A 13,181-nucleotide genomic window follows, 5' to 3' on the forward strand; every position below is an offset into this window, starting at 1 on the left:
GGTGATAAATTGGTGGTTGCTCGTGGTGGTGATAGAAGTGGGAAGGAAGGGCGTGGTGGTGATTGATGGTAATGGTGATAGTGATGGTAATGGTGGTGATTATGGTGATGGTGATGGTGGTGATGATATGCTACACCTGTCACCTTCATTCTCATTTCATTAGCTGACCTTTACCCGCCTCCCTTTTTCCTTCCTTCCTTTCCTTCCTTCCTTCGTTTCTTCTTTCCTTCCTTCCTTTATTTCCTTTCTTCTTCTCCTTCCTTTGTTTACTTTCCTTTCCTTCTATCCTTTCTTCTTTCCTTCCTTCTTTTCCTCCCTTTATTTCCTTCCTTCCTTTCCTTCCTTCCTTCGTTTCTTCTTTCCTTCCTTCCTTTATTTCCTTTCTTCTTCTCCTTCCTTTGTTTACTTTCCTTTCCTTCTATCCTTCCTTCTTTCCTTCCTTCTTTTCCTCCCTTTATTTCCTTCCTTCCTTTCCTTCCTTTCCTTCCTTCCTTTCTTCCTTCCTTCCTTCCCTTCATCCTCCCTCCCTCTCTCCCTTCCTCCCTCCTTTTTTTTTTTTCTTTCATTCCTTCCTTCTTTTCCTCCCCCAGTCTTTTTTTCTCACACCATTCCTTCCCTTCCCTTCACTCTCTCCTTCACATTCTTCCGTTTATACATCCCCACTCTCTTTTACCTCCATTTCTTACATTTCCTTTCTTTTACCTCTTTTCCCCTCACCCCTCTTCCTCTTTTCTCTCTTCCCTTTCTTCTTTCCTTCTCTCCAACCTTCCTCTCTTTTCTTTGCTTCCATTTCTTTTCTTCCTTCCCCTCCTCGTTTTCTCTCTTCCCTTCCTTCTTTCCTTCCCTCCAACCTTCCTCTCTTTTCTTTACTTCCATTTCCTTTACCTCCTTCCCCTCCTCCTCACCTCATCACCTCACCCTTCCCTGCACACCTTTCCCCGCCCTCTCACTCTCCTTAAGCAACACATTAACACCAGCGTCTCCAAATTATCGTATTCACCACATCGCATTTATCCTTTTTAGGCCTCAAACTCTCGTACCTTCACCAATAACGATAGATAATTAAAGTTAGCGTTAAAACTGTTATTTATTGATGTCTGTTAGGTTGTTGTTTTTTATTTGCTGTAATTATCGGTGAGAAACTACGGAAATGTAAGGCGATGAGTACGGTAATTTGCGAACATTGATGAACACTTGGAACTTCTTACCTCCCGTGTAGGATTTGCCGGGTTCTTTCTGCCCGGCGATCCAGCTAGCGTAGTCCTGGTTCCCGAATGTGGTACCTGAAGTAGTAGCGGTAGTAGTAGTAGTAGTAGTAGTAGTAGTAGTGGTTGTTTGTAGGAGGAGGAGGAGACAGGAAGAGTGAGAGGAAGAAGAAAATGAAGGAAGAAGAAGTGAAAGAAAAAGGAGATGAAAAAAGAATAAGAAAAAGAAGGAAAAAAAGTTAAAGAAGAAAAAGAGGAGGAGAAGGAAGAAAAAGACGAGAAGACTCAGTGGTGGTAGTAGTAGTAGTAGTAGTAGTAGTAGTAGTAGTAGTAGCGGTAGTAGTAGTAGTAGTAGTAGTAGTAGTAGTAGTAGTAGTAGTAACATTACCACAAGCAGTTTAAGAGATCGTTTCAACACTTAAGACTAATTTCAACTCTCTCTCTCTCTCTCTCTCTCTCTCTCTCTCTCTCTCTCTCTCTCTCTCTCTCTCTCTCTCTCTCTCTCTCTCTCTCTCTATCTATATATCTGTCTATCTACTTCTCTATCTCTCTCTAACTCGTGTCTAATGCCCAGTTCGACAGTCCAACACAGGGTCATTGCAAGCTCCCAAACCAAGCTATATTCACCACAATGATCCGTAATTTCTGCTCAATACCAGATACTAATAAAGAGATTTCCTGTGCGGTGTCCTAAAATTCCCTCCTCCATTTTTATATCAACGCCAAACACTAGAACTACAATGAATTTTCGTAGTTTTTTTTTGTGTGTGTTGGTTGGGGGCTCACAAATTTGCAGCACTGGACTGTAAAATTGGCCCTATCTATCTATCTATCTATCTGTATGTCTATTTATCTATCTATATCTGTCTATCTACCTCTCTATCTCTCTCTAACTCGTGTCTATGTGTGTGTGAATCTATATAACCCTTAACTAACACTTCATACTCACGGTCGTAGTGGTCGCATCCCTTGGCGGTGGTGAGGGACAGCCCGGACTCGCCGAGGTGGTGCGTGGCGAGGAAACAAAGGCCAGTCCCGTTCACGTTCTCCTCGCCGCACACACCCACGTTGTTGTTGTTGCATTTAGCGCAGAAGTCGTAGCTCTGGCATACCTCGTTCGCGTCTGAGGGAAGGGGAGTGTGTGTAGAGGTGTGTGTGTGTGTTTGTGTATGTTTGTGTATGACTGTTTTTTTTTTTTTTTTTACAGCATAGGAGACAGCACAGGGGCACACAAAAAAAGGAAACAATTAAAAAAAAGCCCGCTACTCGCTGCTCCTGTAAATAATCCGAAGAGGTGGGCGAAAGAGCGGTCAGTTACGTGAGAAGAGGTGTCCTGATTATTGTCTTCCTATATCGTCCTCCTTTCGTTTCATCATGTGTCTATATCAGAGGTTCTTGGGGTCGTATTATAAAACATTTCGTCGCCCAAGAACACATGTCGTCACCTTCGTAAGCAAACCGCCAAAGTCAATATTTTCTACTTTACAGGAAATAGGAAAAGAAGTGTCATCATCTCATTTGGCTTAATATTTAGGCAGAAATGAAAAGGCCACTTCTAGAACACTCAAACCCTGAATGACGAAGACAACTATACAAAAACGGGCGTCACGTGTTAAAAAAATTGATGTAGACAAAAACCTGGAAATCGCTGAAAAATGACTTAGGCGATTATTTTATGAGGGTGACGATATTTGACAAGGCTTTCATAGGAGTTGTGGGCATTTCCAGTAGTTTTAGAACCCTGGTGGTAGTTTGACCCTTCCTCTGTACCATGAACCTGAAGAACCACTCATTAGAACCCGACTGACCCCCTCTTTGACCTTTAGAAATATCTGATGTGAGAATGGGAAGTGTCTTGTTATACCAGCCTGACTCTGCAAACACTTGGTATATACGGGAGCTTCTGTATTTCCTTCGTCTCCCCTCGCCCTGTCTTTATCCTCCTCCTTACCTTACTTACACTTCTCTGGCCTTATACTTTTCATTTCCACTCCCCTCGTACAAACAGGTCCTTCCCTCCTCGCCCCCCCCCCCCACCCCCCTACTTTTTTACAACAAAGAAGACAGCTCAAGGGCACAAAAAAGGAAACAATAATAAAAAAAAGCCCGCTACTCGCTGCTCCTTTGCATTTGTACATTCAATTCACTCCCAGGTTTATTAACAATGGTAAGCCTAACTACACTATTGAAAACTTAGGGTGATAAAGGCGATACTATTCCATTTTTCATAAACTTGGCAATATTCTTGTTAAAATAATTCCAAATACTCCAGCAATAGAGATTCCAACCTTCCCTCCGGGGCTCGCGCTCCCCTATAATTTACTAACGCCCCCCCAGTTTAAGAGCCACTGGTCTATATCATTTTAATCTTGTCTTTCGTGTCTTCCTTTACATAATCCATACATATCTTTCCCAACCCTCCTCTCTTCCTCCTGCCTCTATTTCCATTCTCATTATTTGCTTTCCTCCGTCGCCTTTTCTCCTTATTTGTCTATAGCATCTTAATTTTGCCATTCATGTCTTCCTTTACATAATCCAACTATCTCTTTCTCAGCCCTCCTCTCTTCCTCCTCCCTCTACATCCATTCTCATTACTTTTTTTCCTACGTCGCCTTTTCTCCTTATTTGTCTATAGCATCTTAATTTTGCCATCCATGACTTCCTTTACCTAAGTCATCCATCTCTTTCTCATCCTCCCTTTCTTCCTCCTACCCTGTACTTCCATAACAAGCAAATAACGTAACAACTCAACCTCTCACGGGATGGCTTGATGTTCTTGCTTACGGCGTTTAAGTAATACGAAAAGGAGGATTGAAGAAGAAAAGAAGAAAGAAGAAGAAGAAGAAGTGGAAGAAAAAGGAGATGAAAAAAGAATAAGAAAAAGGAGAAAAAAAGTTAGAAAAGAAAAAGAGATGCACATTTTAGTTACGTGTGAGAATATGGAACTTAATTTTCTTGCTTGTGTCGCCGAGCCTTCCTATCGCTCTAGCAACTTGGATTACCTACTCGTGGCGTGTACCTAAGTGACAATACCAAGCCTTCCTACAACACCCGGCAAATCTTCTCTGTGGCCTTGGAAAAAAGTCGTAATGGGAGCCCGATACGTTTAAGAATATGGAATTTCGTGTTCCTCTTCCTCGGACTCCTATTCCTTTTAATCTGTACTTCCTTAACAAGCAAATCACAGAACAAAACCTCGCTTAGAATGGCTTGGTTTTCCTCCTAGTGGCGTATAAGTAACAACAAGAAGAAGAAAAAAGATGAAAGAATAAGTGAAAGAAAAAGGAGAATAAACAAGAAAAAGAAAAGGGAGAAAAATAAAAAAAAGTTAAAGAAGAAAAAGAGGAGGAGAAGGAAGAAGAGAAGAATCAGTGGTAGTAGTAGTAGTAGTAGTAGTAGTAGTAGTTGTAGTAGTAGTAGTAGTAGTAGTAGTTCCCACAGCCAAGCCTCCCTACCTTCTATGCACATCTTGGCGCAGGCCTCGGAGCTGGTGAAGCGCGCCACGACCCAGTGCAGCGAGGGCGTCAGGCCTTGGTCCTCGTACTTGGTGAAGTCGCTGTCCGTCTTGCCTGCCGGGGAGGGAAGGGACGATGAGAACACTGGGAGGGGCACGTCAGTACGGCTCGTATTACAAGACACATATTTGACAAGGCTTTCGTAGGAGTTGTGGGCATTTCCAGGGGTAGTTTTATGACCCAGGTGGTAGTGTGAGTCTTCTGTACCATGAACTTGAAGAAACACTCATTGGAACCCGACTGACCCCCTCTTTGACTTTTAGAAATGGCTGTAGTTAATTAAGTAAGTGTATTTGCATGTGTATTTATGAATTTTGTGCGTTTGCGATTTTTTTTTTTTTTTTGTGTGTGTGTAAATATATTAAATTCATACTGTTCCTCATCACCAGAGAAAGAAACCAACATAACCAAACAGTATTACCCCCCCAAAAAAAGGAAAAAAAAAGAGAGAAAAATGAGCCGTTTCTTGTAGTCGGGGAGCGCGGTCAGGTCCCTCTATCCTCATGAAACAAATTCGTGCTCACTGGTCAGACAAACCAAATTCAACACTAATATTAATAAAAGAAAATCTCTGCATGAAATTATTAAGGTTATTAGTAAGTGTCTCAAGTGTTTCTCCTCTCCTCCTTCCTTCTGCCCTTATTTTATCCTTCCTCTGCCCTTGACCTTCTTCCTTTCTTCTTCCCTTCCTCCCCTCCCTCCCTCCCTTTGCCCTTGTCTCCTCCTTCCTCCCGCCCTTAATCATGTCTCATCTCCCTCAATCTTTCCCTCCCTCCATCACTCTGTCAACCCTTCCTTCCCTCCCCTCCATTCTCCCTTCCTCCCTCCCTCCCTCCCTTCCTTCCGTTTTCCCTTCGCCCCAATCCTTTCTCCTCCTCCGTCCATACTAATACTTATTTTGATTCTCTCTCTCTCTCTCTCTCTCTCTCTCTCTCTCTCTCTCTCTCTCTCTCTCTCTCTCTCTCTCTCTCTCTCTCTCTCTCTCTCTCTCTCTCTCTCTCTCTCTCTCTCTCTCTCTCTCTCTCTCTCTCTCTCTCTCTCTCTCTCTCTCTCTCTCTCTCTCTCTCCCTTCATCGTCTTTCTCCTTTATTTTCTGTTTTCTTTGTTTATCTTTCTTTTATTTATTTCTCTTCTTTGCTTCTTCATTCCCCTCCCTCTGTATCTTTTTATCTATCCATATATCTATCTATCTTATCTATCTATTTCCTCCCTACTTCTCTCCCTTTCTCTCTCTCGCTCCCTTTGACCTCCTTCCAACCTTTCACCCTCCCTCTTTCCGCTCCATTTCCTCTCTCCTCTCCTCCCTTTCTCTCCTTCTCTCCCTCCTTTTAACTTATTCCCTTCTTCCTCCCTTTCCTCCTTCCTTCCCTCCCTACGTCCCTCTCTTCCCTCTTATATAACACACTCACCACATTGTCAAAGAGAAAGTGAAACGGGTTCTGTATGAGTTCTGGATATAAGGGTAAAAAGTACTAAAAACAGCGCACTACAACCACCCCAGAATAGCCAGGAGGAAGCGAAGTGGAGGCCGTTGCAAAGGCTATCCTCCAACCTTCAACTGAACCGGACTCACGGGAGAAGTGTATGCAGGCCGTCCCGGTGGTGTAGTCGCCGTCATCCACCACGTCCAGGAAGTGCTCGGCGTGCAGGTGACAAATCTGGTTGGACGGGCAGTACTCGAAGCTCTGGCACGTGATGCTGGTCTCTACGGAACAGTGCCTGGGGGGGAGGGAGGGTGGGAATGAGGGAGAGTGTGGAGGAAAGGGGAGCAGACAGAGAGAGGGAATGGCAAAGTAACAGACGGAGAAGGTGAGGGAGAGTATCAGGCAGGGAGAGGGTAGGGGAGTACAGAGCTGCCCTCCTCTCTTTCTATCCTCCCTTCCATTCTCTCTCTCCCTTGATCCCACTCTTTTGCCTCCCTTCCTCCATGTTTTTTCCTCCCTCCCTCCCTCCTTCCTCTATACCATGGATACTGAATGAGTCTTTTCAGCTCCTCCCTACCTCTCTCTTCCTCTACCTCCCCTCCTCTCTTTCTTTCCTCCCTTCCATTCTCTCTCTCCCTTGATCCCACTCTTTTGCCTCCCTTCCTCCATGTTTTTTCCTCCCTCCCTCCCTCCTTCCTCTATACCATGGATACTGAATGAGTCTTTCCAGCCCCTCCCCACCTCTCTCTTCCTCTACCTCTTTATTTCTCTCCTCTCCTCCCCACCCCTTCCTTTACCTCTCTACCTCCCCACCTTACCTGGCGCACGTCTCCAGGTGTTCCACAGGGGAGTAGGTCGGCCCCGTGGAGTTGAGGGCCACGCCGCCGAGGATGGGGTTGTAGTCCACGAGGTAGCTGCCTGGGGGGGAAGGGAAGGGTTAGAGAGAGAGAGAGAGAGAGAGAGAGAGAGAGAGAGAGAGAGAGAGAGTGTATGTATTCTTACCTAATCGCATTTTTCTGGTCAACTGTACGTGTGTGTGTGTGTGTGTGTGTGTGTGTGTGTGTGTGTGTGTGTGTGTGTGTGTGTGTGTGTTGCTTGATATCTTCTTTAATCTCTCTATCTTGTTTTTCTTACTTATCTCTTTATGTTTATCTTTTATCTATTTATCTACCTATCTATCTATCTATCTATCTATCTATCTATCTATCTGTTTATATCTATTTGTCCCTCTTTCTTTTATCATTTATTGCTTTTTATCTTTCTTTCCTCTCCCTCTTTCTTCTTTCTTCCCCCTTTCCTTCTTTCCCCCATCCTTCTTGCCTACATCCCTCTCTTCCTTCCTTCTTCCCTTCCTATCCCTTTCTTCTCCTTTCTCTCTTTCCCCTTCCTTTCCTTCCTTCCCCTTCCTTCCTTCATCCTCTCTCCCTTCCTTTCCCTCTTCTTCATTTCCCTTCTCCCTTCTTCCTCTCTCCCTTCAATCCTTCTTTCCCACCTCTCTCCCTGCCTCCCTTGCTGTCCTTTCCCTCCCTTCTCATCTCTCTTTCCCTACCTCCCTAATAAGTCTTCTCTCCCTCCCTTTCTCCTTCCTTCTCTTCTCCCGTCTCCAACCTCTCCCTTTCCTCCTACTCCTCAACTCTCTCTCCTTCCCTCTCTCTTCATCCCTCCCTCCCTACCTCCTTCCTTCTCCCCATCTCCCCTTTCCTTCCTACATCCTTATCCTAACCTCTTCCCTTACCCCTTCCCACTTCCCTTCTTGCTTCCCTTTCCTCCTCCCCCCCCTTTCCTCCATGCCTTCTTATTCTAACCTCTCCCCCATCCTCCCCTCTCCTACCCCTTTCTACTTCCCTCCTCCCCCCTTTTCTTCCTACCTCCTTATCATAACCTCTCCCCGTTCCTCCCCTCTCCTGCCCCTTCCTACTTCCCTTCTTGCTTCCTCCCCCCCACCCACCCACCCCCGCCTCCCCGCACACTCACGGCCGTGGATGTAGGAGTGTGTGTGCGGCACCAGCTCCGTTTGGTTTAGCTCGTGGTAGTGGCGGGAGAGCAGCAGACACAGCCCCTCGTCGCGCTGGTGAATGATAGTCTCGCAGCGGTACCGAAGCCAGCCCACGCACAGCACCATGCACTCCGTCAGGTCCGCCACCTAGACACGAGGAACGACACAGCACGGAACAGCATTAGGAAGGGAACTAGAGGGTACCGTGCAACGCGTGGGCAGCACAAAACAGCAGAAAGAGCAACACATCAGCATTTAGAGGAAGACTAGGATGAGGAACACACACACACACACACACACACACACACACACACACACACACACCTTCCCTCCACCCCCTTTCCCCCACCCACAAACACCCCCCTCCCCCTCCTCCCCCCACACAACCCCACCCACCACATCCCACACAACCACCCTATTCCTCAAACACAAACACCCCCTCCCATCTCCCCCTTCCCTTCTTTTCCCTTCCCCCTCCCCCCACACCTACCGCAATCGTGTCGTCCGGGTCCGCTACAGTCATCAGCCTGTTCTCCAGCATGAACTGCATCCTGATCGGGTCCAAGGGGTCAGGCGTTCGGTAATGCAGCATCATATTCGCCTCGTAGCCAACCTGGACCGTGTTGTTCTGGGGGAGTCAGAGATGTAAGAGTAAAGTTGGGTGCATATTCTCCCTCCTCTCCCCCTCACACTCTCTTTATCTCCCTTCTCTCTTGTTCTCCTCCTCAACTCTATCTCCCTTCTCCCGTCTTGTTCTTCACACACTCTCCTTCCTTTCCTTCCCCCATCTCTTACTCTTTTTCCTCTCTCTATTCTTCCTGTTCCTCCTCCCTCTCTTTTTCTCTTCCTTCTCTTCCCCTTCACACTTTTTATCTCCCTTCTCTCCTCTTTATCTCCTCCTCACACACTCTCCTTCCTATCCTTCCCCCATCTCTTACTCTTTTTCCTGTCTCTATTCTTCCTGTTCCTCCTCCCTCTCTTTTTTCTCTTCCTTCTCTTCCCCTTCACACTTTTTATCTCCCTTCTCTCCTCTTTATCTCCTTCTCATACACTCTCCTTCCTATCCTTCCCCTATCTCTTTCTCTTCTTCCTCTCTCTATTCTTCCTGTTCCTCCTCCCTCTCTCTCTTTTTCTCTTCCTTCTCTTCCCCTTCACACTCTTTCGCTCCCTTCTCTCTTCCTGCCCTCTCCACCTTCCTCCCTTTTTTCTTCCCTTCTCTCCTCACACCCTTTTGTTTTCTCTCCTTGTTCTCCCTCCCTCCCTCCCTCCCTTCCTCGCTTTCCTTCTCCATCCCTCCCTTATACGACCTTATACTTACCTTCCGTTAGAGATGAACTCCTCCCTTCCCCCTTCCTTAGCCACCCTTTACCCTACTCTCCCTTCCATTCCTCCCCCTCCCTCCCCCATACTTATATTCTCTCCCTCCCTATCTCCTTTTTCTCCCTCCACCCCCTCTCTTTCTCCCTTCTCTGTCCCTTCCTCCCTCTCTTTCTCTCCCCTCTTGTCCAGTTCCTCTCCTCTCTTTCTCTCCCTTCTAACCTAATGCCTCCCTTTCTTTCTGTCCTGTCTGTCTCTCCTCCCTCCCTCCCTTTCTCTTCTCTCCCCTTACCCCTCACTCCTCTCTTTTTTGCCCTCCCCTCCTCTTTTTACCTCCCTTCTCCTCCCCTCTCTTCCTTTCATCTCTTTCTCCCTCCTGTCTTCCTGCCCTCTCCCCTCGTATTCTCTTCCTCCTGTACCAATAATTCCCCTTTCACTTTTCCTCGCTTTCCCCTCCATCCTTCCCTCATACGCCCTCACGCTCACCTTACTCACCTATCTTTTCTTATCTTCCCTTATACTCCTCACCTATCTTATCTTATCTTCCCTCATACGCCCTCACACTCACCTTGTAGGGCACGTCAAAGATGAAATCCCCGTGCTTGATCGCCTCAAACACCTCCTTGTAGACCATCTCGCTGGGGTAGTCCTCCACGGTCTGGTTCTGAAGATCAAATACCCAGTGTTCGCAATGTCCGTCCAGGCCCTCTACTGGTTCGCCGTCCGGGCCCTCCAGCTGACTGAAGTAACAGCTGTCGTCGCAGTGGTGGAACGACCTGAAGAAGGGGGAGAAAGGGAGATGCTGTAGGGAAGGGAGGGATGAAGAGGGGGGAGTAGTGTGAGGGAAGGATGAAGAGGGGAGGAGAACGGAAAGAGTAGTGAAGAAGATGAGGGAAAGGTGTGAACGAGGGGAAAAGGGCGTGAGGGAATGAAGAGGAAGGGAGAAGAAGGAGGGAAGGAGGAGAGAAAGGGAATGAAGATGAAGAGGGGAGGAGAAGGGAAGGAGTAGTGGAGAAGATGAGGGAAAGGTGTGAAAGAGGGAAGAAGGGCGTGAGGGAATGAAGAGGAAAGGAGAAGAAGGAGGGAAGGAGGAGAGAAAGGGAATGAAGATGAAGAGGGTGAAGTAGAAAGGGGGAAGAAGAGGGCAAGAGTGTGACCAAGGAAAGAAAGAGAGGGGCAGAAGAAGATGAAGGGCGTAAGGGGAGGAGGAGAGATGTAGGAGGGAAGAAGAAGGGAGGAGAGAAAGAGGAAAGGGAGAGAGAAGGAAGATAGGAAGGGAAAAGGAAGAGGTAGGGCATGAGGGAAGGAATATGAGGAAGAGTAGATGAGGAGAGAGGGAATTAGGAGAAGGAGGGAAGAGAAGGAGAGGGAGAGAGGGAAGGAGGAAGGAAAGAGGGAGATAAAGGGAGTGAGGAAGAGGAGAGGAAGGAAGAAGAGGGAAACGTGAGGAGAGGGAAGGAAGAAGAGGGAAGGGATTGAGGAAGAGGAAGAGAAGAAGGGCATAGGGAAAGGAGAGAGAAGGGAGAAGATGGGAGAGGGAAGGGTTTGAAAGGGAAGAAGGGTGTGAAAGGAGGGTGAGAGGGAGGGAAGGAAAGAGAAGAGGGAAGGAGAAGAAGAAGGGAAGGAAGAGGGGAGGGAAAGCGGGAGGGAAGAAGAGAGAAGAGGGGAGGAGGAGATAGAAGAAAAATGAAGAGCGTGAAGGAAGGAGAAGGGTTAGATTAGGAGGAGAAAGTGTGGAAGAAGGAAGGAAGGAGGGAAGGGAATGAGGGAAGAGAGTGAGGGAAGGAGGAAAGGGCTAGCAAGGGAAAAGAGAAGGGAGGGAAAGACGTGCTGGGAATGAAGGAAAGGGAGGAAGGAAAAGAGGGAAGGAAGAAAAGATCAAAAGGGAAGAAGGGAAGGAAAGAAAAGAGGAAAGGAGGGAGAAGAAAAATGTCTGAACGTATATAAGAGATGGAGAATAATATAAAGAAGAAAATAAGGAAGAAAGGAAGGAAACGTCTTAAGAGGGAGAAGGGAGGAGAGGAGGGAGGAAGGGAGAAGAGGGAGAGAAGGAGGGAGAGTAAAATGCGAACGAGCGAGCGAATGAGGGAGCTAAGGAAATGAAGAAGGGAGGAGAGGTCGTGAAGGAGGGAGGAAACAGCCTCTGACGAAGGAGAGGGAAGGAATATGCAAAAAAGGAATTTGAATAGCTTTACATAGACATTCAGACCACACAGACCCTATGGTCCAAACTAGGTGGTCTGTCCTTAACCTGAGTGAAATCCTATTGAATATAATGTTTGCTGCCAACAAGACTTTTCATTTCTGCTTTAATGAATATCAAGTTGAAGTGAGTGTCGGTCGAGCTTGTTTTTAAATGATTCCGTCGTGTCGCACTGGACCACTGAAGGCGGAAGTTTATTCCATTCTTGCTCTACAACGTTGGTAAAGAAAAAATTTGTGCAGTCTGAATTTATTTGTTTACACTTAAGTTTTATGCCATTATTTCTCGCTCACAAAGTGTCATCGATCAAAAACAATTTGGCTTTGTCCACATTCGCAAAACCATTGAGTATTTTAAAGCATTCGATCAGTTTTCCTCGGAGGCGACGTTTCTCAAGGGAGAACATGTTAAGGGTTGAGAGCCTCTCGTCGTAAGGTTTGTTGCGCAAGGAGATCATCTTTGTTGTCCTACGTTGCGATCCTTCTAATTTTGCAATGTCTTTCTCGTGGTTGGGAGACTATAACTGTACTGCATATTCTAAATAAGGTCTGACTAAACTATTGTACAGTGGAAGTGTTTTATCTTTATTCTTGAATGAGAAGTTTCTCCTAATGAATCCCAGCATTCTGGTCGCTTTATTTGTTGTGGCAATACATTGCTGTGAAAATTTGAGGTTTGATGCGATTTTAACACCAAGGTCCTTGACGCACTGAGCGCTTTTGGGTTTAACGCCACGTATTTCGTAGTCGAACCTCTTATTTCTTGTTACAACTTGAGGAACGAAGGACAGAGAAATGAGGGAAGGGAATGAAGGAAAAGAAGGAAGGAGGATTAAGTAGAAGGAAAGAAATGAAGGAGGCGAAGGAAAGGAAATTGGAGGAAAGGGAATGAAGGAATGAAATATGGAGGAAGGAGGAATGAAAGGAATGAAGGAGACGATGGAAAGTCAGTCTCTCTCTCTCTCTCTCTCTCTCTCTCTCTCTCTCTCTCTCTCTCTCTCTCTCTCGCTCTCTCTCTCTCTTCTCCTCCTTCCCATAAACCTTACCTTATACCTTACCTTACCTTACCTTACCTTACCTTACCTTACCTTACCTTATCTCATTCACTAACCTCCAGAACCTCTCTCTCCCTCCTCCTCCTCCTCCTCCATCTCCTCCTCCTCCTCCTCTTCCTCCTCCTCCTCCTCCTCCTCCTCTTCCTCCCCCACCCCCCCACGTACTTGCAGTTGAGGGGTGTGTCGAGGGAGCAGATGGAGGCGCAGTCTTCGATTCTCAGCAGGTTGTTGAACACCTTCTGGTTCACGCCGGGCACGGGGTCTGTCTCGTCGGGGGGTTGCCTGGACGGGGGGGGAGAAGGGGGAGGTTAGGCTGGTGGCGGGAGATGGGGTTGGAGGGAGTGGGGGAGGGGGGGTATGTGGGGGTGATGTGGAATGAGAGAAGGGGTGGGAATTCTGAATGTGTGGGTGTGGGGGGTTAGGTGGAGGGGAGGTGATGGGAAGGCGTGCAAGGGGTGGAGGGGAGG

At 46.9% G+C, this 13,181-nt stretch overlaps 1 protein-coding gene across 1 annotated transcript in view; it reads right to left on the reverse strand.

The window, feature by feature from the left end:
• LOC126992891 (uncharacterized) overlaps positions 1-13,181 on the reverse strand; it is a 30,405-nt gene that overhangs the window by 2,558 nt on the left and 14,666 nt on the right. The window contains 9 exon segments of the mRNA XM_050851722.1: positions 1,209-1,283; positions 2,155-2,328; positions 4,661-4,774; positions 6,294-6,439; positions 6,963-7,062; positions 8,119-8,287; positions 8,631-8,768; positions 10,026-10,233; positions 12,880-13,001. Coding sequence (XP_050707679.1) covers positions 1,209-1,283; positions 2,155-2,328; positions 4,661-4,774; positions 6,294-6,439; positions 6,963-7,062; positions 8,119-8,287; positions 8,631-8,768; positions 10,026-10,233; positions 12,880-13,001 — 1,246 coding nt within the window.

The sequence above is a fragment of the Eriocheir sinensis genome, unplaced genomic scaffold (genome assembly GCF_024679095.1).
Source record: "Eriocheir sinensis breed Jianghai 21 unplaced genomic scaffold, ASM2467909v1 Scaffold514, whole genome shotgun sequence".
Lineage (NCBI taxonomy): Eukaryota > Metazoa > Arthropoda > Malacostraca > Decapoda > Varunidae > Eriocheir > Eriocheir sinensis.